Below are 20,478 nucleotides of genomic sequence, written 5' to 3' on the forward strand. Positions count from 1 at the left end.
TCTAATTTTTTTTGAATATTTTAAATAGACTAATCAATTCCTTAGTTAAATATTATGAAATAACACTACATTAAGGCTTTAAAACTAGACATAATTTTATCATAATAATTATTATTTATTTATTTCATATTAATAAGTAAATAATAAGTCAAAATAATATTGTAAGAGAACAAAAACTATGTCTTAACTTGGAGTGAAAGTTAATTTTATTTTATTATTACGAAAATTTAGTTTTTTTTTTAATTAATAACTTTTTGTTGAGTTCATTAATATAAAAAAGGATAATAAATATAAACTATTTTATGTTTGATTTATTTCAGTTGGTCAAATATTATGAAATAATACTAAGTTGTGAAACAAAATGTAACTAACATAATTTTATAGTTTTTTTTTTCTCATTTTAATTATTTGTATACTAAGATTTTTGAAACAAAATTTATTCTTTTATTATTCTCATTTTGATCTAACTTTATTTTATTTTTATGAAAATATTTAAATTTTATATTTAATTTATTCTCATTTTACTTTATGAAGTACAACTTGTTTGTTCTTTCCTATAAACAAATATTTAAAATTAAACAAAATATATATAATTTTTAAAAAAAATACCAATTTTATAACTCCATAGATAAAAGATATATACATGTGGCATTTCCCTAATTATCTCTAATTTCCTCGAATTATTCTTAGACGGCCAAATAGAGGCTAAAACTGTAATATCACATATAGACCGGCTGGCCGGCCGGCCAAAAGCCAATCCATAACTGTCATTGCCGCCATTATCAAATGCTTCATTTTCTTTATCATTCAAGAAATGCAGTAATCGAGCTTCAAGAAAATGCAGTCCGATCACTCCATAAAGCAACGCCGGCTGAAATCACGGGAAGTTAGTTCTCGGTTTCTGTCACCGCCGTCGTCAGACACCGGTACATCTTCTCCGACGAGACGCGTTCTTTCTCCCCTGCGACAAAAACAGAGTTCGTCGCCGTCGTCGTCTGATCAGAAGTTCACTTCGAGAAGACATACGAGCTTTGGAAACGGCAGCGGAATCAACCACGGACTATGGCCTTCTTCTTCCTCGAGTCAAAATCAAAGCAGTCTCGCCGATCATCTTGGAAACGAGAGGTTAATAGATTTTATCGACCGGAAACCTAATGTCCGGGAGAACTCCGATCATTCTCTCAATCGGCAAAATAGTTGCATGGAGTTGAGTAGGTTCGAGAAGAAACTCAATCGTATAGAAAGAAACAAACCGGATTTTGGAATTGGAGGATCGACTAGATACGTGAAGGAAAGAACATTCTCGGCGCGATATTCAAACACTAGCTCAACTAACCGTCTGCCTTTAGATGATCAAACAGTTTTTCCCGGCCGGCGATCGATAGATGAAAATCTTCTTCGTCGTCGGAGATCTGACTCCACGTCCGATACTACTCAAGACTCAGAGCCTGATTCTATCGACTTAAATTACAGTATTGGCTCACCTGTTATAGGAAGATCTGGAATCGAAGTTGATTCCAAGTATCTACGATCAAGTATGAAACCCTCCATGAAGAACACGATAAAAAGAGCGAACTCAGGAAATGGAACTACCAAATGGTCGTTATCACCGGGAAGATCAGCTTTGTCGCCAATGACGGTTGAGAGTAAAGAGAGGCCGATGTCGATTTCAAGCATGAAGCCTCCAACAAGCCCATCGAAGACGAAAGGAATGGGGAATCTGCTGAGTAAGGGTTTGGAATTGTTCAAAATCAAGAAATCATCAACTTCTTCAAATGCTGTTGGCGTTGGTGATGGTGTACACCATCTTCGATTGTTAAATAATCGTTTGGTTCAATGGAGATATGTTAATGCCAAATGCGAGGTAGCTAAAAAGAATGTAGCTAATCAGGCTGAGGTATGATTGTTGTGTTGGCTTGTTGCATTGCATGTCTAGTTTGATCTGATCTGATGGTTTATTGTTGCGGCGCAGATGAAACTAATACACGCATCGGCTAGTCTATTCAAACTTGAACAATCGGTGATGCAAAAGAGACAACAACTTGCGAAACAAAAAATGGAGATGAAGCTAAACTATGTTCTTCATTCTCAGGTATGTTAAATTACTATTAATTGACCAAATTTGATCAAATAATGACAACAATCATGTGTAGATTCGACTGCTGGAATGTTGGGGAAACATAGAAAGACAACATATATCGTCAATTTCCAAAATCAAAGAGTCACTCCATAGCGTTGTTTGTAAACTTCCCCTTGTTGAAGGAGCAACTGTAAGTTGATGAACATCATGTTTTTGATTTGGTATACAAAACAAAACAGCCCAATTTATGCTGTCAGGTTTGCTAATTGCAGTTGGATACGAATTCAGCTACCATTAATCTTCGACAGGCGTCTGATCTTTCAACATCGATCATGTCATTGATATCGACTTTCTCACCCGAGGTATATTTATCTATATATGATTGATCACGAGTCAGGACATGCTAAACATGTTGTTTAATTGACATAAATAGGCGGAGAAATCGGGTCCAATACTATGGGAATTGGCTAAGGTGGTGACAGAAGAAAAACTTCTTTTGGATGAGTTCTTGGAGCTTTACATGACCATTTCAAAGCTAGAGGTAATTCAGAATCTTTTTACACTATTTTATGATCCAAATAGTATAAGTTGGTAAAATCTTTTGCAGGCTCATGAGAGGAGTTTAAGGTGTAACATAATTCAAATGAAATCACAGCAACAACCGATAAACCGAAAGATTCAATAACTATACGAGTAATTCTTCTTTAACTCGTTTCGTGTACTTAAGATCATGGGTTCAAGTCTTTGCGTGCAATAAAAAAAAGGGTATCGGGAAAATTGTAATGAAAGTTGTAGGTGGGCAGGTTGATTAATTTGGATGTTATTTATTTATATAGAGAATAAGAGGGGGCATGCAAATTGCAATTTTAAGTGACAAAAATATCTCCCCTGTTTTTACGAGGGGCCTCAGGTTGATCTGATTGGCTAGAATCAAATAATAACCTGAAGCCGCTAAAAGAGAATTTGAAAACGAAGTAATGTCTCGATGAAGGCTAATTTTCCATTCTTCTTCTCCTTCTCCTCCTTCTTCTTCGATCTATCTTCGTACCAGACGAAGCCCGAAAGGAGAAGAAGAACAGGGCTGATCTGGACAAACGCTAAAAGCAAAAATGAACGATCTGTTCTCTGGTTCTTTCAAGAACCATGCAGACGGCGACATAGAGTCGGGGGAAGGCACCGGAAAAGAGACAATCAACCTCGACAAATTCTTCGAGGATGTAGATAAGGTACAAGATGACATGAAAGAGGTGGATAAGCTTTACAAGAAGCTTCAAGAGGTAAATGAGGAAACAAAAACCGCCCACAATGCCAAAGCCATGAAAGAGCTCCGTGCCCGCATGGACTCCGACGTATCCCAGGTTCTGAAACGTGTCAAAATCATCAAAGGTAAGCTCGAAGCGCTTGAGAAGTCCAATGCCGCGCACAGAGGGATTGCAGGGTGCGGTCCAGGGTCGTCGGCTGACAGAACCAGAATATCGGTTGTGAGTGGGCTTGGGAAAAAGCTGAAGACAATGATGGACGATTTCCAGGCATTGAGATCGAGAATGCAGGCAGAGTATAAGGAGACAATTGAGAGGAGATATTTCACTATAACTGGGGTGAAGGCTAGTGAGGATTTGGTTGATGATCTGATATCGAATGGGGAAAGTGAAAGTTTTCTGCAGAAGGCGATTCAGGAACAGGGGAGGGGACAGATTTTGGACACGATATCGGAGATTCAAGAAAGGCATGATGCTGTGAAGGATATAGAGAAGAATTTGATTGAGTTGCATCAGGTGTTTATGGATATGGCTGCGTTGGTGGAGGCGCAGGGGCAACAGCTGAATGATATTGAGAGCCATGTTCAGCATGCGAGTTCGTTTGTTCGAAGGGGGACGGAGCAATTGGTCGAGGCGAGGGAGTATCAGAAGAGCTCGAGGAAATGGACTTGTATTGCGGTGGCTTTGGCTATTTGTTTGGTTCTTCTTCTTCTTTTCCCTATTCTTGTTAACCTTATGATCATCAAGCTCTAGCTTACTAGTTCTAAAGAAAAATATGTTAATTTCTTCTTCTTTTATCTGTCACTTAAGAAATGTAACAATAGAATAAGTGTTCATTAAGTATCTTATATGCTTAGTGTTTTTCATTACAAATTCATTGTTAGTTAGAATCTATGTTTATTAAGTTTGGTTTGTAATCACTATAATTATGCAATGATAATTATCTTTTTTTTCATTTGATTAAAAATGTTAAACTAAAGGTTGAAGTTGCATTGGTGTAATAAACTTTGTTATAAATATTTGTGGAATTTGAATGGAATTCAATATGTTATGATTGCGATCGTCGATGACTATTGAGAGATGACTCCCTCACCTGACAACCACGTGGAAAAAAGAAGTCACGTTGGAAGAAAAAAAATTAAAAGGATCAAATCATAACATTCACTCTTATCGAAAAGAGCCCAAAAGTTCGAGCATTAGATTTATCTCTCAATAAGAAACCCAAATCGAAGTAGACGACGACATAGAAGACGACTACTGCAAAGATGACGAGCGCGAAGAAAACGACCACCGCGAAGAAGACGTTAACATGTATTATTTCTATTTTAAAACTAAACTGTAATGTATGTATGATCTATATTGTTTTTTTAAAAATAAATTTTAATGTATGAACTGTATTATTCTTTTTAAAATGAATTATAATGTCTAAACTTTAATGTTAGTTTTAAAATTAAAGTGTAATGTCTGGTATATTTGATATACTAAAATATAATATCTGATACACTTAAGTGTAACGTCATTTAAACTCAACGGTAACTTCTGATAAACTCAATGTCATTATAACTGAAAGACACAAGCATCAACTTTAAGTTCTACCAAGCATACTTCGATAAGTGGTCTACGACATTGAAGCACAAGATGTCTTCAAAGACGAAATAACTTCATCTTAAAATCAAAGAATCATCTAAGGGAAGGAAAAGTTCAAGGCAAGAGGACTAGGAAGAATAGACGTCGGATTAGATTAGATTTCCTTTCATGTATTTTTCCTATTATTATAGTAGATTTTGTTTTGCTAGATTAGATTTGCTTTTGTGAGTGTTCGATGTAACGTGAGGATGATGGATGAATGATTTGCAATTGTGAGTTTGCGTTTTATCCACAAACATTGAAAAATCAATAAATTTAACTCTTTTGATACTCGCGTCCTTTCTTCACATAACTAGTTCTAAGGATGAACGCATATTACATGTTAGACATGCATACGAGCAACACATTGCTTGTCATATTTTGATAATTTCTCAAACTTACCTAGTTTCTTGAACGCATAATTCGTCTTTCACAACGGCTACCTCACGTGATCTAATCACAAGTCGTTACTCCGTACGTGATCCAGTCTCAAATCGCTGCACAAGGGCAATGTCTGACTTAATGGAACAATATCCACGCTAGGATGAAAGCCAAGTCGCTTTACCAACATCGAAGCAGAAGCCATGGCCAACAAGGATGACTTAAAGACTTTAGAATATAAGTTGGCCCTTCTAATGGCACGGGTCGAAGTGATGGTTCCTCCTATTGGTTCACAACCACAACCTCATCCACACACTTCTAATCCAAACCCTAAGAACAATGAAGGAGTAAAGGCGAAAGATTGGTATGATTCTGATGAGAAAGTAAAGGCCGGCTTAGACAGATAGTTGGCATGGATTAACTATATCAACAAGGGGAAAGTGATAATATAAGAGCGCAATGCTAAGTTCAAAGAAGCCAATGAGAGGGTGAATGTTGGAGGAATGATGATGCGGTGCGAGTCGAAGAGGCGTTTATGCGAAAGTTGCAGCATCCGAAAATATCTCGCAAGTGTCAGATTTCGACGATTGCCTAGTGTTTTTCGGGCGAAAACGTTTAGGGGCTCAAAATTGCATTTTTTTATTAGTTTCGGGTGTTTTTTGCAATTTATTAAAAGTTGTTTATTTCTTTTGCAAGCTAGGGTTTGAGTATTTAAAGGATCTTAAAACACTTTGTTAGGGGAAGATTATTAATCAGAAAACGAGGTTTCCTCAATATCTATCAACGTTCGGTATTCGTAAGAATCAACGAATCTTGATAAAGGTTCATCCTAGCCACGCACGCTGCATCAGTTGGTATCAGTTTCCAGTCGACCCTGAGGTATGCCGCCCCGAAGACAGCCGCGCAACCCTACCCCTGGTGCTGATGATGGTGACCTTGCTGAGTTGCGACGTGAAAACGCTGAGTTTCGCCGTGATAACGACGATTTGAGGCGGCAGGTTGAATGGTTGACGCAACGGATGGATGCATCTATGCACATGCACCACCCTGAAGATGATGTTACGATAACAGATGAAAACCCTCTCGGTGGTCTTCGGAATCGATCCCCTGAACGCCCCAATCATCGCTGGGAGCAGGCTTTCAGGGTGGACATCCCTAAGTTCGATGGTAGTCTATCACCGGAAGAGTTTATTGATTGGCTTTCTCAGGTTGAAGAGATTCTGGATTTCAAGGAAGTTCCTGCAGATCGTCGTGTACCCCTTGTTACGATCCGCTTACATGGTCGTGCACAAGCATGGTGGCAGCAGTTGAAACAGACACGTGTTCGTCATGGTAAGGCAAAGCTCACGAATTGGGACAAATTCAGGAAGCATATTAGGGCTGCGTTTCTACCATATAATTACGAACGTAACCTGTACCAGCGGTTCCAGAATCTTCGTCAGGGTTCTCGTTCCGTGGATGACTATTCCACTGAGTTTTACACCTTTGTGGCTCGTGTTGACCTGTCTGAGTCCCCTCTCCAGTTGGTTTCTCGCTATATTGGTGGCCTTCGCCTCCAGTTGCAGGATATTTTGAATATGTTTGATCCCTTGACTGTTTCTGAGGCACATCAGCGTGCTTCACAGGCTGAGAAACAGCTAGCCAGACGCGGTTCGGGTAGCTTTGGAAAACAGGTTGTCCCCACTAGTGGCATTGGTTCTTCTTCCCAGTCGGCCCATCCCACCCCAGCCCCCCCTCGCGGCACTACAGCCCCCCCGCAGGGACGTCCCGGTGGCTTGCGTTGTTTCAATTGTGGTGAAGTTGGCCATCGCCAAGCAGAGTGTCGCAACCCAAAGTCCACCAATCGTGGTCTTTTTACTGAGGTGGATGATCCTGACTCTGCTCTTCCTTCAGATTCAGCCCCAGTGTATGATGTTTATGATGATGAGGCAGCGGAGGAGTATGTTTCTGGTGATGTTGGCCCCCTTTTGGTGATTCGTCGATCATGTTTAACCCCTCGTGCTCCTGACAACGAGTGGTTACGCAATAATCTGTTCCATTCCACTTGTACCATCGGTGGCAAAGTTTGCACCTTCATCATTGATGCTGGGAGTTGTGAGAATGTGATTTCTGAGGTTGCAGTTTCGAAGCTGGGTCTGTCCACTGAACCTCATCCCAAGCCTTATCGCTTGTCCTGGCTGAGTCAAGGTACGGATGTTACAGTTTCGAAGCGCGTACTTGTTAATTTTTCCATTGGTTCCCATTATCGTGATGCTGTATATTGTGATGTGGTTCCTATGGATGCTTGTCACCTTTTACTTGGTCGCCCTTGGCAGTTTGATCATTCTGTTATACATGATGGGCGTGCTAATACCTACACGTTCTTATTTCATGGTACCAAGATTGTGTTGATGCCAAATCAGCCCAAGAAGGGTGCTGCCCCCACTCATCATGTGTCCCCCCCTGCCACCTTGTTGTCTCGGGGTCCTTTTCAAACTGCCATGGTCGAATCAGGCGTGGTGTTTGCTCTATTTTGTTCGCTGATTACCTGTGGTGCTAGTTCTGAGGTGCCTATTCCAGTGCAGCCGCTGTTACAGGAGTTTGCAGATGTTTTTCCTGAGAATCTGCCTTGTGCCTTGCCTCCTTTGCGTGATATCCAGCATCACATTGACTTGGTTCCAGGTGCTGCCCTACCCAACCGTCCTCATTACCGCATGAGTCCCAAAGAACATGAAGAGTTGCGTAGACAGGTGGAGGACTTGCTGGCTAAGGGACACATTCGAGAGAGCCTTAGTCCCTGTGCTGTCCCGGCCCTTCTTACCCCAAAAAAGGATGGGTCTTGGCGTATGTGCATTGATAGTCGTGCTATCAACAAGATTACAGTGCGTTATCGGTTTCCTATTCCCCGGTTGGATGACTTGTTGGATCAGTTGGGTGGTGCTTCTGTGTTTAGCAAACTGGATCTCAAGAGTGGATACCATCAGATTCGTATTCGCATGGGTGATGAGTGGAAGACTGCCTTTAAGACTCGTGAGGGCTTATATGAGTGGCTGGTTATGCCGTTTGGTCTGTCGAATGCTCCTAGCACCTTTATGCGTGTGATGAACCAGGCTCTTCGCCCTTTCATTGGGAAGTTTGTAGTCGTTTACTTCGACGACATCTTGATTTACAGTGACAGCGAGGTAGCACACCTCTCCCATCTTCGTGAGGTGTTATCTGTTCTCCGGCGTGACAAGTTCTATGCTGCTTCCTCGAAGTGCACATTTCTTACTGATTCTACCCAGTTCCTCGGTTATGTGGTGTCTCGGGAGGGCCTGAAAGTGGACCCGAGTAAGGTACTGGCTGTCAATCAGTGGCCCCGCCCCTCTTCGATCACTGAAGTTCGCAGTTTTCATGGCTTGGCTTCCTTCTATCGGCGTTTTATTCCTCACTTCAGTAGTGTTACGGCTCCTATCACTGATTGTATGAAGGGGGTTAAGTTCTTCTGGACGGATGATGCTGAGGCTGCCTTTGTTGAGATCAAGCACCGACTCACTTCAGCCCCTATTTTGGTTCTTCCTGATTTTTCCCAGCCATTTGAACTACATTGTGATGCTTCGAAATTGGGTATTGGGGCTGTACTTAGCCAATCTGGGCGTCCTGTTGCTTATTTAAGTGAGAAACTGTCTAGCGCTAAACTTCGTTTCAGTACCTATGATATTGAGTTCTATGCTATTGTCCAGGCAGTCAAACACTGGCGTCATTATTTATTTCAGCGGGAGTTTGTCTTATATACGGATCATGATTCCCTCAAGCATCTTGGTGGTCAGGACAAGATTTCTCATCGTCATGCTTCGTGGGTCTCTTATTTACAGCAGTTTACTTTTGTGATTAAACACAAGGCTGGTGTGTCTAATCGCGTGGCTGATGCTTTGAGTCGTCGTCATGGGCTGTTGGCGGAGATGCGTGTCCATGTACCCGGCTTTGATTCGTTTGTGGACCTCTATCGTGATGATCCTTTCTTTTCTCAGGTCCTCATTCGCATCCAACAGGGTGATTCGAGGGACTTTGTCTTGGAGGATGGGTTCCTTTTCCGCGGTGTGCAGCTGTGCATTCCAGATTGCAGCCTGCGTTTGAGGATGATTCAGGAACTCCACAAAGAAGGCCATGTTGGGCGTGATCGTACCTTCCAGCTTCTTGCAGCTTCTTATTTCTGGCCTTCGATGCGCAAAGAGGTGGGGCGTTTTGTTGCTCGTTGTCGTGTTTGTCAGTTGGCTAAGGGCGCTTCGACTAATGCCGGGTTATACTTGCCTCTGCCTATTCCCACTCAACCATGGTCTGATGTCAGTATGGATTTTGTCCTTGGGCTGCCACGTACCCAGCGTGGTTCTGATTCGATTTTTGTGGTGGTTGACCGATTCTCGAAGATGGTTCATTTCATTCCCTGCAAGAAAACCTCTGATGCTGTGGCTGTTGCACAGCTTTATTTCAGGGATGTGTATCGCCTTCATGGACTTCCTGCCTCCATAGTTTCTGATCGGGACACTCGCTTTGTGAGTCACTTTTGGAGGAGTCTTTGGCGTTTGGTTAATACTCAGCTGAATTTTAGCAGTGCCTATCACCCGCAAACTGATGGCCAAACTGAAGTTGTTAATAGGTCTTTGGGGAACCTTCTGCGCAGTTTAATTGGGGATCATCCTAAGGCTTGGGATCTGAAGCTGCCTCAGGCCGAGTTTGCTCACAATCATGCTGTTAATCGCTCCACTGGTTTCAGTCCTTTCCATGTGATTTACGGGCTGTCTCCGCGTGCTCCTCTTGATTTGTTAGCGCTGCCCAGCAAGGTGCGTCCTCATTCCACTGCTGCGGATTTTGTTGGTCAGTTGGCTCAGGTTCATCAGACCACTCATGACCGCTTGGTTGCTGCTACTGCCAAGTACAAGGAGAAGGCTGATTCGAGAAGGCGTGCTGTTGATTTTGAAGTTGGTGACTTTGTGTGGGCTATTCTGACTAAGGATCGTTTTCCAGCTCATGAATATAGCAAGCTTGCTGCTAAGAAGATTGGTCCTGTTGAGATTGTGGAGAAGATCAACCCCAATGCTTATCGTTTACGCCTTCCCAGCCATGTGCGTACCTCTGATGTGTTCAATGTGAAGCATCTTGTTCCTTTTGTGGGTGAGTCTTCTTCTGATGAGGATGATGCGGTTCCAGATTCGAGGACGAATCTTTTCTACCCTGGGGGGAATGATGCGGTGCGAGTCGAAGAGGCGTTTATGCGAAAGTTGCAGCATCCGAAAATATCTCGCAAGTGTCAGATTTCGACGATTGCCTAGTGTTTTTCGGGCGAAAACGTTTAGGGGCTCAAAATCGCATTTTTTTATTAGTTTCGGGTGTTTTTTGCAATTTATTAAAAGTTGTTTATTTCTTTTGCAAGCTAGGGTTTGAGTATTTAAAGGATCTTAAAACACTTTGTTAGGGGAAGATTATTAATCAGAAAACGAGGTTTCCTCAATATCTATCAACGTTCGGTATTCGTAAGAATCAACGAATCTTGATAAAGGTTCATCCTAGCCACGCACGCTGCATCAAATGATGAGAAAAGGGTACCTCGGTCCACTAATGGATAAAACGGATCTACAGTAGATATTGTTCTCGATCAAGTTGACGAAATAAGCAACATGAGGAAGGTACAAGCTTAAAAATATCAAGAAAAAACGCAGGTCTAATGTTATATTTTTGTTTGGTTGTGTTTAAACTATTTTTATTTTAATTTTTTAATATTTTTAAAAAAATATGCTCAAGCTCCAAAATCTAATATATTTATTGAACATTTAAAAGACTAATTTAATTTATTTTTAAGGTGAAACGTGTCATTAATAAAAGCTTGTTGATTCTTGACTTGAAAAAATAATAGTAGGTGATAAGCTCAAAAATAAACTAATTTATTTCACCATATTTTCAGATTAACAAAACAAAATCATTGATAAGGCATAGTTATAATATCATTAACATTTAATCTAAACAATAAAGATTACATATAATATATATAAAGGCTGAAGAAAATTCAATTAAAATTTATGATTTTATTTGAGAAAAAAATAAAATAAAAAATATTCATTTATTTATGATTTTACCCTTTACAAAAAAAGATGAATAAAAAATATAAAAGGGGACAATTGTTGAGTTCTCTCATCAAATAGGGCACAGCGGAAACCTTTCTCGTCTTCTCGGCCGACGATCTCCTGAAAGATTTCGATCTCGCTTCTGTCTCGTCTTGTGTAATTCAAAGCGATGGCATCCACCTTAGCGGCTGCTGCGGCTCGACGAGTTGCAACCCTTTCTCGACTCTCCCCTCCAACTTCATCGATCCAAGCCGCTAGATTCGTTCCACGCCGTGGAATGGCTGGTGCTGGAGGTACACTTTCTTCTATTTCTCTTCTAAATCTTCGCATGTGACTCGGTCGATCGAATTGTTTTAGGAAATGGGTCTATAGATGTAATCGATTGGGGGAAATGATTCTACCCGAAACGAATCTCGAAGGTGTTACATCTTGGATTTGGAGACCGAACCCTAATCTTAGTGGTCGTCTCACATAAGGGTTTTATTGGGTATTATATGTCTTAACTTCGGATGATCTGAATTCATCAGCATCTGTGTCAAAAGTCCAATCTTTTGTTTGCGATAGATTGTCAGACATCTTTTCTTTTTTATGATTTATCAATAACTTGTGTTCTTACTGTTAAGCAGCCTCAATGTTCTACTTTATGACTCTTACTAATGCCAATTATACTGCTTGGTGCTGTTTCCTTTAGTTGGTCAACATTGCAACCATTATGCTAAACTTTGATTTTATCAGTCATTGCTTCAGGTGAATGAAGAGTATCTAATGTTTTTTGTTTGCGTTTTCTTAGATCATCATGGACCTCCTAAGATTGACTGTTGGAAGGATCCAATGAGCCCATCTCAGTGGAAGGAAGAACATGTGAGTACTAATATGTGTCACCATTTCTTACAAGTCGATCCATCGAAAACCTTCTTGTATTCCATCAAGAGCTTGTTCATTTGACATTTTGATTAGGCAGTTAATATTTAGAAACAAAGGGTGATAAATTGCTTTGAGAACAGTAGATAAATGTGAATGTTTGTTTGGATATTAAATAACAATGAATTAGGTTTCATACCCTCCAAGCTAGTAGTAGGGATTTGAAGATTGTATACTGAACAGATGCTTATTCTTGCAGTTTGTTATTGTCTCGTTGACTGGATGGGGTGTGCTTATCTTTGGAAGCTACAAGTTCTTCACTGGTGGCAAGAAGGAAGAGGTATACATATATATACTTATCTGGAAGCATGGTTGAGGATTATGCAAATTTATTAATTTCTATTGTTTGGTTTTTCTTTTCAGAAATTGGTTGAGGCGCCTTCGTCGCATTAGAACTCTGGGATCTACTAGCTTTATTGAGGAGCTTCCTCTGAAATAAGATGCATAACTGCATTTTCCATTTCCTTTTGAGTAGAAAAACAAGTTGTGATTTGTTGGAGTGTTCTCTTTTGATATTTTTGAGGAAATATAAAAACGATTGATTTGGATCTCCTCTCTTGTCTTGTTGCAATGGGAGAAATATGAAATTTACTCTCTTGATTTTGTTGTCAATCATATTATCTGCATTTTGTTTGGTTTGGTGATATAAGCTTTGATAAAACAGACCAAAGTTTAAACAAGTTTGTTGGGTTAGATGTGATTCAAATGCTGAAAGATATTTAAGTTTATTAGTTGAATCTTCTTTAGAGTAATAAAAATGAATGATTCTTGTTATATAACATCATCAGGAGGATTTCTCTCATTACTTAGACAAAAACAAACAAAGAAAGTGAGAATATTAGGAGATGGAACCAAACACCCACACATATTAAGGAACTTTGGTTGCTCTGAATATGGCTGATGATTAGGGACAGATTGAGAAGATTCATTAATATTCTTGTCTACCCTACCTATCAATGGGTAGATGAAACCTTGTATCATCTCTTATGTGTAGATTTTTTGGAAAAGTAGTGGATTCTTTAAAGGACTTAAAAGTAAAGAGTTTTTTCTCCAATATCTACAAATGTTTATTTGGAATTATGAGTTATGACTAATAATGCTTTAAGAGTCTTATCTCAAATAAATATATTAGACTTTAAACGACATCATTAGCTTGTTCGATTGAGATTATTTAAATAATTCATCCTAATCAAATTTCATTTCAATTCCTCTCTCATTTATTACATCACTTAATTCATCAACTAAAATATCTATTATTATTTTATTTTATCATTATAATCAAGATTATTTAAAAAAACTTGAATATGAACAAGCCCATTACACTTATCTATAGGTGGGAAAGGTGTTTCAAAAACATCTCAAAATTGGCTTCTTAGCGAATGGACGGAAGATGAAGTGATCAATGAAAGGAACAATCATGTTAGAGGAGAATCAATTAAAGAAATAAGAGAACGGATTTGTCTGCTATAAAAAAAATCCAATTTCTTTACTTTGTCCTGTATTTGTTGTTTCCAACCAAAAAAAAAGAAAAGAAGTTCTTATCATCTCAGTATATTCTTCTATATTTGAAGTTAATTCAACATACATGAATACAAGTATTTATCACAGGTAAATGAATATGTATATATATTGAACTGTCAGTGAAGGGTAACAACAACATGTGAAATGGGGTTAATAAATAGAATGATGATCATGATGTCAAAAATGAAGTGTTAAGGGGGGGTGGCTATGGGCGGCTATATGGCCTATTAAGGGTAGGACTTGAGAATGGATCCACAAAAGGTACAGATGATAGCCCTCCATGACTTCCAATAGAACGGGACGAAGCAGAATCTAGTTGCAGTCTTCATGTCTGCAACGTGGGCTCCTGCACCGCACCTAGAACACAACCCTGCCGCCGGTTTGCTACTACTCACCCTCTTTGTCTGATCCACCAAAAAGCACATCAAAACCATTTCTTTTTCTTTCTTTCTCAAATGTAAAAACTAGTTGTTTATAATAATAATTGGCTTACTCTACTTATTATTGGGTATATATAAATAAACACGGAAGAAGAGAAGAGAAGGGAAGAAGAAATTACTAATTAGGGTAGCCAACTTATTATGACTTGGCCAGCCGGCCAGTTATGTCACATGTGGTTGCATTTATTAGGGCGGCCCAACGCTCTACCTTTTAGAGTTGGGATAGCCCCTCTTCCATTTTTAGCTGTCATACATAAATGATAAATCTTCCTAACTTCTCTTATCCAAAACAATTTTCAAATAATCTATACCCATGAAAAGACAGACCGCTTAAACCGAACCGGTCAGTGTATGGGTCGGGTCGGGTCGGGTGGAGGGTTTGTTTTGCAAAATGGGAGTCAATACCAAACCCGGCCACCCACTCATCATTCTACTTTACTGTCTTCATAATCCCCACCCCATATATATATATATATATATTACTCTTTTTGTTTTATAAAGTATTAATTAATATATTGTGATTTCAAAATCAAATCAAATCAAAATATGTGCTAATAATAACAATACAACAATTTGATATCCATGGTCTTTAAGCCTAAAAAATAAAAACACTTTGTTACTGCCTCGGAAACTTCCTGCCCCTCCTCTCCTTTCATGCATCGGGTAATCCCGAAAATCCAAATCATTTAAGGCTACCATAAAATCTTGTCCATCAACAAGGGCACAACTGTCATTTAGCATGTGATGAATCAAATTGCAGCCATCATGGTTCTTCTCGCAGCTTCACGCTTCATTTGTGCTTCTTTCCCGCTGCCTCGGAAGTACATGTAAACTTGCTGCAGTAAAAAAGTTGCGGATAATGGATAATGTTTCGAAAGATAAAAAAAAAAAAATTAAAGACAAATGTTGAAACCTGAATCAACCAGACGCTAACGACGGACTCAAATGCGAAAAATCCAAATCCAATGAAATAAAATATCTGCAATAGAGGGAGCACCAAAATATCCAATAGAAAGAAATGAATAAATTCAAAATGAAATGAAATGGTGGTAATAATGAAAGCCTGCACTTACCCCAACAATAACACTATTGCTCAAAACATCTATTGCAGGCAGGATCCCTCTGCCAAAACAAAGGACCCATCATAAATACCACTGGGCATACTCTTGTCTCTAATTGAGTAAAAGAGGTCTTGTTTGATCTAGGGTTATTTGAATAAGTGGTTATTTTCAAATAATCTTGTTTGATGTATGTTCTTGAAAATCAGGTTATTTGGGTAAAATGAGTAAATAGTGGTTTACTTGAAATTAATCTCAAATAACCCACATCAAACAAGGCCTAAATAAGGTAAAGAAAAGGGAATCATACGTGAGAGACTTCCCCTTGAATATGATTGGAGGAGCAACTGCGGCGAAGACACAGAACAAGATGTGAAACTGCACAACAGTATAAGTCATCAATGACAAACCCAAACATAACATCAATTATTAAGTAAATATGCATAAAATCATTTATTACCCCGTAGGACAAGAAAAACCATCCAAACTTTAGAGCACTATCTGTCCTGCAAACAAATAATTCAAAAATAGCTATAACTATCCTTCTTAAAGGCTATCAAGTCTTTGAATTCAACCAAGCCCAAAGATAGGGCACCGAGTAATAAAAATACCTCATTGCACGATAAAGAGGACGATACCACAAGACATATGCCCCTGGAACTCCTGATATAAAATAGATAACGGCAAGAAACCAAATAGTTGGACCTACAACACAAGAAAATTAAACTAGGTCACAACTAAGGCCAAGTAAAAGCAATAAATTAAGATTGTTAACAAATTCCATACTAACCTTCCCCCTTAATCCAGGCTAATGTAACTGCAATGAGATTCCACAGCAGGCAACCAACCAAGCCTGTCACATTAAATTGGGACAGCTATGACATTTGAGCGTGATTGCAATATAAAGAAATCATAAATATTTCCGGAAAAAAGTAGCTCATCACAAACATCTTCAGCATATTAGCTACAATTTTTTTCGGGAAAAAGATAAAGATATTATCATGTACCAAAAAGAAAATGAGAGCACAAAAACAATACACTCATGACTCGAAAAAGAGAGCAACAAATGGGCTACTCTCATGCCTCAAAAAAATCCTTGTGCAAGAACAAAATAAAACAACTTTTTGTAAATAATTAACTACAATGTATGTTTCCTGGGACTCAAACTAAATATACATGGATGTGGAGTCATCACTCATCAACAAGTAAAGCTAGCAAAGTCCTAACACTACAATCCTCACTATATCACATGTGACACCATTTGAAAACACTTTCTATTTCTGTTTCTGGATCCAGATACTCATACACAAACGTTTTGAAACTAAACTTAGTCAAAGACATTAAATTTTTTATTTATGTTTCTATATATCTTGATCCAGATACAAAAACAGATCTTTCTAAATGGTGCAAAATCAACATGGGTTCAAATTTCAGAAATTAAACCACATATCAAAATTACATCACTGAGCTGAACCAATTTGATCCTTGTAAATTGGATGTATTGGTAATTGGAGAACCATATGGTCTTGATTCAACATGGGTTCAAATTTCAGAAATTAAACCACATCAATATTACATCACTGAGCTGAACCAATTTGATCCTTGTAAATTGGATGTATTGGTAATTGGAGAACCATATGGTCTTGATTCTAATTTCTTAAAAAAACAAAGCTGTGAGTATAAAATAAAATTTCTATATGAAATGTGATGAGAAGGGAGAACGGAGACCAAACCTATCATGAATTCAGACTTTATAAAGAAAATAAAAAATCCCTGGAGACTAACCCAACAATGTTGTGAATGCAACATATTGCAATCTCTGCAAATGAACTGGAATTTCATTGGCAATATCTTGGTGAATAATTGGAAAGAAAGGAGGCCAGTTTTTCTCTTCTAGAACAATTCCAGCTGTCAAACAAAGATAATAATCATGTTAATGTTTAGAAAGAGCAATCTCATCAACCTATATGATTAATGACATACAAACATAGTGTAAGAGAAAAAGAACCTCTTTCAGCTGCATCTTCCCTCTTTTTCAGTTCCTGCATAGGATTAAAGTATTCAATATAAGACAAGAACAAGAATGTTCAAAACCAACAACATGAACCTAATCCTTCATTGAATGATATAAAAAAAACGGTCATATACAACACTCAAAATGAGAGAATACTAGTTGCACCATTTGGAAATACTAATAACTTCTGTTTTGTATTGGATCCAGATCCAAATGAGAAACAACTAAAAAAATCCTGAACGTCTATAACTATGTTTAGTTTCCAAACATTATCTCATCTAGATACGTGTTTATATCCAAAAATTTTGTATACACGTGTTTCCAATTGAGGCCACCAAACAATAAGAGTACTAGTTTAACACCAATACAAGCACTGTGATCACAAGCTACTTAATATTATTGAAGCAAACTTGTTTATTTGGAGATGTAACAAACATATTGTGGGCTGTAAGTAAATAAGTAGAATTGCCTGCTCTCTTTTTTTCAGCTCAGCCTCCTTAGCTTGGAGTTCCTTCTCTTTCTTCCGCATATCCTGGAGTTAAAAGAAAGCATATTAATCTAAAGAAGTATACATATATATATACATATATACGCATACTGTTACAGAAATTCCTAGGGTTACCTTTGAGCCATCAAGCGGGATATCAACAGTGGCACCACGATCGTAATCAACAGGATCAGGCGGAAGAGGTGAAAGCTTTGAAGGTGCAGCAGGAGGGACACTGCCAGGATTCTGGATACCTCATCATGTACATCACAGATAATGATAAGAAAAGGCCAATAAACACAAAATAGAAAAGTGGTAAATTTTGCAACTCAAACCAGCAAAGTGAATTATCATTAGACCAACAAATGCTGATTTCGTAAACAAAGATATCCTTATATCTAATCTTCACTATATCTTGTATTGAAAATATGTGGAAAAATAACATTAGGATTGCATTGGACTAAAGGAAAGAAAGACCACATATGCACATGACCTTTTACCATTGAACTTCATTTGGAGCAAGTCCGTTCAAAACATTGACAAAAATTTGAAAGTTTTCGAGAGACAGAGAATGGATGGATTGGTCATTTTAAATGAAAGAAGTTCAATAATATATTTTATCGTTTTGAAAATGTCCATATGCATGTTTCTTTGTTTTATTCTCTTTTCCCAAAGTATTGGGAAATCTAGCATGCATATTGCCAGTGACAAAGGAAAAAGTTTCAGGTGAAAGACGAACCATCATATAAAATGCACCACTTCCATAGCTTGGTTGACCTGAACCCTTTGCTCGACCAGATTGGCCCTAGATCAAACATAATCATATCATCAGAGAAAGGGGGGATGGAATTCCAATAATCTTTAAGCCACGGGCAGGAAGCACAAAATAATAGGACTACTGCTGGTCAGAGAAAATCATGAAACATAAACACAAGCAAAAAGCCCTAGATTACGAAAGGCTTCATGAGAGTTTTTATTAACCATTTATTTGATAAATGACATTTGCATTTACATGTTGTACAGAGATCCAGCAGAGATCTGGTGTACACAATAACATTGAGCGTGTTCTTTCTATCAACAATTAATGAACTCCGAGCAGAAAATTCCATATCAAGAGTTGATCCAAGTGACTGACAATAAATCACAATTCTAATCACCAGTAACAGATAGAACTTAAGACGGCTCAAATGAACGCCCGATTTCTAAAAGTACAGTTTGATCTGACAATGCAGACACCAAATGACATTAACTATAAATAGAAAGAAACTCGTATGTAAAAAAGCATGAATCTAGGATCAGGAATTGAATCAATCAGTCAGTCATTCAATAGTGAATGTGTGAGATGGATGCAGCATTCTTAGTAATCGTAACCTAAGTTGCGAACTTACAGCAAATGGATTGACTTCTTCTTCATCGAAGGGGTTGGAATCGTAACGACCGGCCATGAATCGGAACGAAGCGAAACAAAATCTGAGGGATCTGAAAAATCGGGAAAACTAATGGTGAAATCCAGACGTGACCGCGCCCGCCTTTCTTCTCCTTCTTTACTTGTTTGTTTCTCGTGTAGTCGACGCCAGCTTTTTTTTTTTTTTTTTTTTTACAAACTATTTTAATTTTAAAAACAAAATAAAAAGTTTAAAAGTTAAAACAACTAATATTTTCAAATATTTCGTCACATATTTTTTTTCTCAATTAATCTCTAATCTCGTGACTATACACTTTCACTTTGGTCAAATCAAAAATCTCAAACATTATCAATCTCTTTTTTACTCTCATTTTAGCTTATCAATGCTCAATCGACCTCTCATCCTGTGACCTTAAAGCAGACAGACTAACCAACCATTTCATTCCACATTAATCTACCAATTCAAATCGGACTTCCCATCTCGTGACTTTACTTTTCACTTCGGTCAAACAACTAATCTTCTGTCATATTTTAACTACCAATATCAATTTCTTTCCCAATCGACCTCTATCTATTTACTTTACTTTCACTTTAATAAAAAAAACATTTCATTCCATATTTATCCATCAATCATAATCGACATATATTCTCTCGAAAACCTTACTTTCACTTCATCAAACAACTCATATTCTCACATATTTTATAATACACAACACAATATTCTGATCATCACTTCGGCTAACCATACATTTCTCATTCCACATTTATCTACCCTAATTGATCTCTCATCTTGTTACTTTACTTTCACTTTGACTAATTAACCATATCATTCTACATTTATCCATCAATTCACAATCGACCTCTCATCTCGAGACATTGCTTTCACTTCGTCAAACAACTCATCTCCTAACATATTTTACAATATATAACCCGACATTTTTTATCCTCAATTCAGCTAACCATTCATCTCATTCTACATTTATCCACCCCAATAATCGGCCTCTCATATGTGACCTTACACTTTCACTTCGGTTAAATCAACCATCTCTAACATCATCAATCTCTTTTACTCTTCACTTTGGTCACCAATCCCCAACTAACATTTTATCTCGTGACTCATCTCCTCACATATTTTACAATATACAACCAGATTTTTTTTAAATGGTTAATACTATTTTATTAAAAATCTCAAAAGTGGGAGGGTCAAAA

At 38.2% G+C, this 20,478-nt stretch overlaps 5 protein-coding genes across 5 annotated transcripts; 3 read left to right on the forward strand and 2 right to left on the reverse strand.

Annotated features, from left to right (window-relative positions):
• The first annotated feature begins 838 nt into the window (after positions 1 to 838).
• LOC124941875 (QWRF motif-containing protein 3) lies at positions 839 to 2,765 on the forward strand. The gene is made up of 6 exons (XM_047482277.1): positions 839 to 1,897; positions 1,973 to 2,092; positions 2,154 to 2,270; positions 2,353 to 2,442; positions 2,514 to 2,621; positions 2,688 to 2,765. Exons 1-6 carry the CDS (start codon positions 839 to 841, stop codon positions 2,763 to 2,765), a joined length of 1,572 nt encoding a protein of 523 aa, XP_047338233.1.
• A 424-nt stretch (positions 2,766 to 3,189) lies between these two features.
• Positions 3,190 to 4,092, forward strand: LOC124941963 (syntaxin-125-like). The gene has a single exon (XM_047482392.1). It carries the CDS (start codon positions 3,190 to 3,192, stop codon positions 4,090 to 4,092), a length of 903 nt encoding a protein of 300 aa, XP_047338348.1.
• Positions 4,093 to 11,479: 7,387 nt separating this feature from the next.
• Positions 11,480 to 12,956, forward strand: LOC124920715. Its single transcript, XM_047461271.1, has 4 exons — positions 11,480 to 11,716; positions 12,214 to 12,284; positions 12,544 to 12,624; positions 12,708 to 12,956. Exons 1-4 carry the CDS (start codon positions 11,593 to 11,595, stop codon positions 12,735 to 12,737), a joined length of 306 nt encoding a protein of 101 aa, XP_047317227.1. The 5' UTR covers positions 11,480 to 11,592; the 3' UTR covers positions 12,738 to 12,956.
• Positions 12,957 to 13,953: 997 nt separating this feature from the next.
• Positions 13,954 to 14,344, reverse strand: LOC124922040. Its single transcript, XM_047462764.1, has one exon. The coding sequence runs from the start codon at positions 14,297 to 14,299 to the stop codon at positions 14,093 to 14,095; it is 207 nt and encodes a 68-aa protein (XP_047318720.1). The 5' UTR covers positions 14,300 to 14,344; the 3' UTR covers positions 13,954 to 14,092.
• A 462-nt stretch (positions 14,345 to 14,806) lies between these two features.
• LOC124919745 (secretory carrier-associated membrane protein 1-like) lies at positions 14,807 to 19,437 on the reverse strand. The gene is made up of 13 exons (XM_047460070.1): positions 19,253 to 19,437; positions 18,604 to 18,669; positions 18,000 to 18,110; positions 17,847 to 17,909; positions 17,372 to 17,405; positions 17,149 to 17,271; positions 16,154 to 16,216; positions 15,975 to 16,068; positions 15,824 to 15,869; positions 15,674 to 15,741; positions 15,379 to 15,427; positions 15,219 to 15,284; positions 14,807 to 15,141 (listed from the first exon to the last, which is right to left on the reverse strand). The coding sequence occupies exons 1-13, from the start codon at positions 19,307 to 19,309 to the stop codon at positions 15,055 to 15,057; spliced, it is 927 nt and encodes a 308-aa protein (XP_047316026.1). The 5' UTR covers positions 19,310 to 19,437; the 3' UTR covers positions 14,807 to 15,054.
• Positions 19,438 to 20,478: the final 1,041 nt, after the last annotated feature.

Source organism: Impatiens glandulifera, chromosome 1 (assembly GCF_907164915.1).
Source record: "Impatiens glandulifera chromosome 1, dImpGla2.1, whole genome shotgun sequence".
Classification (NCBI taxonomy): Eukaryota; Viridiplantae; Streptophyta; class Magnoliopsida; order Ericales; family Balsaminaceae; genus Impatiens; species Impatiens glandulifera.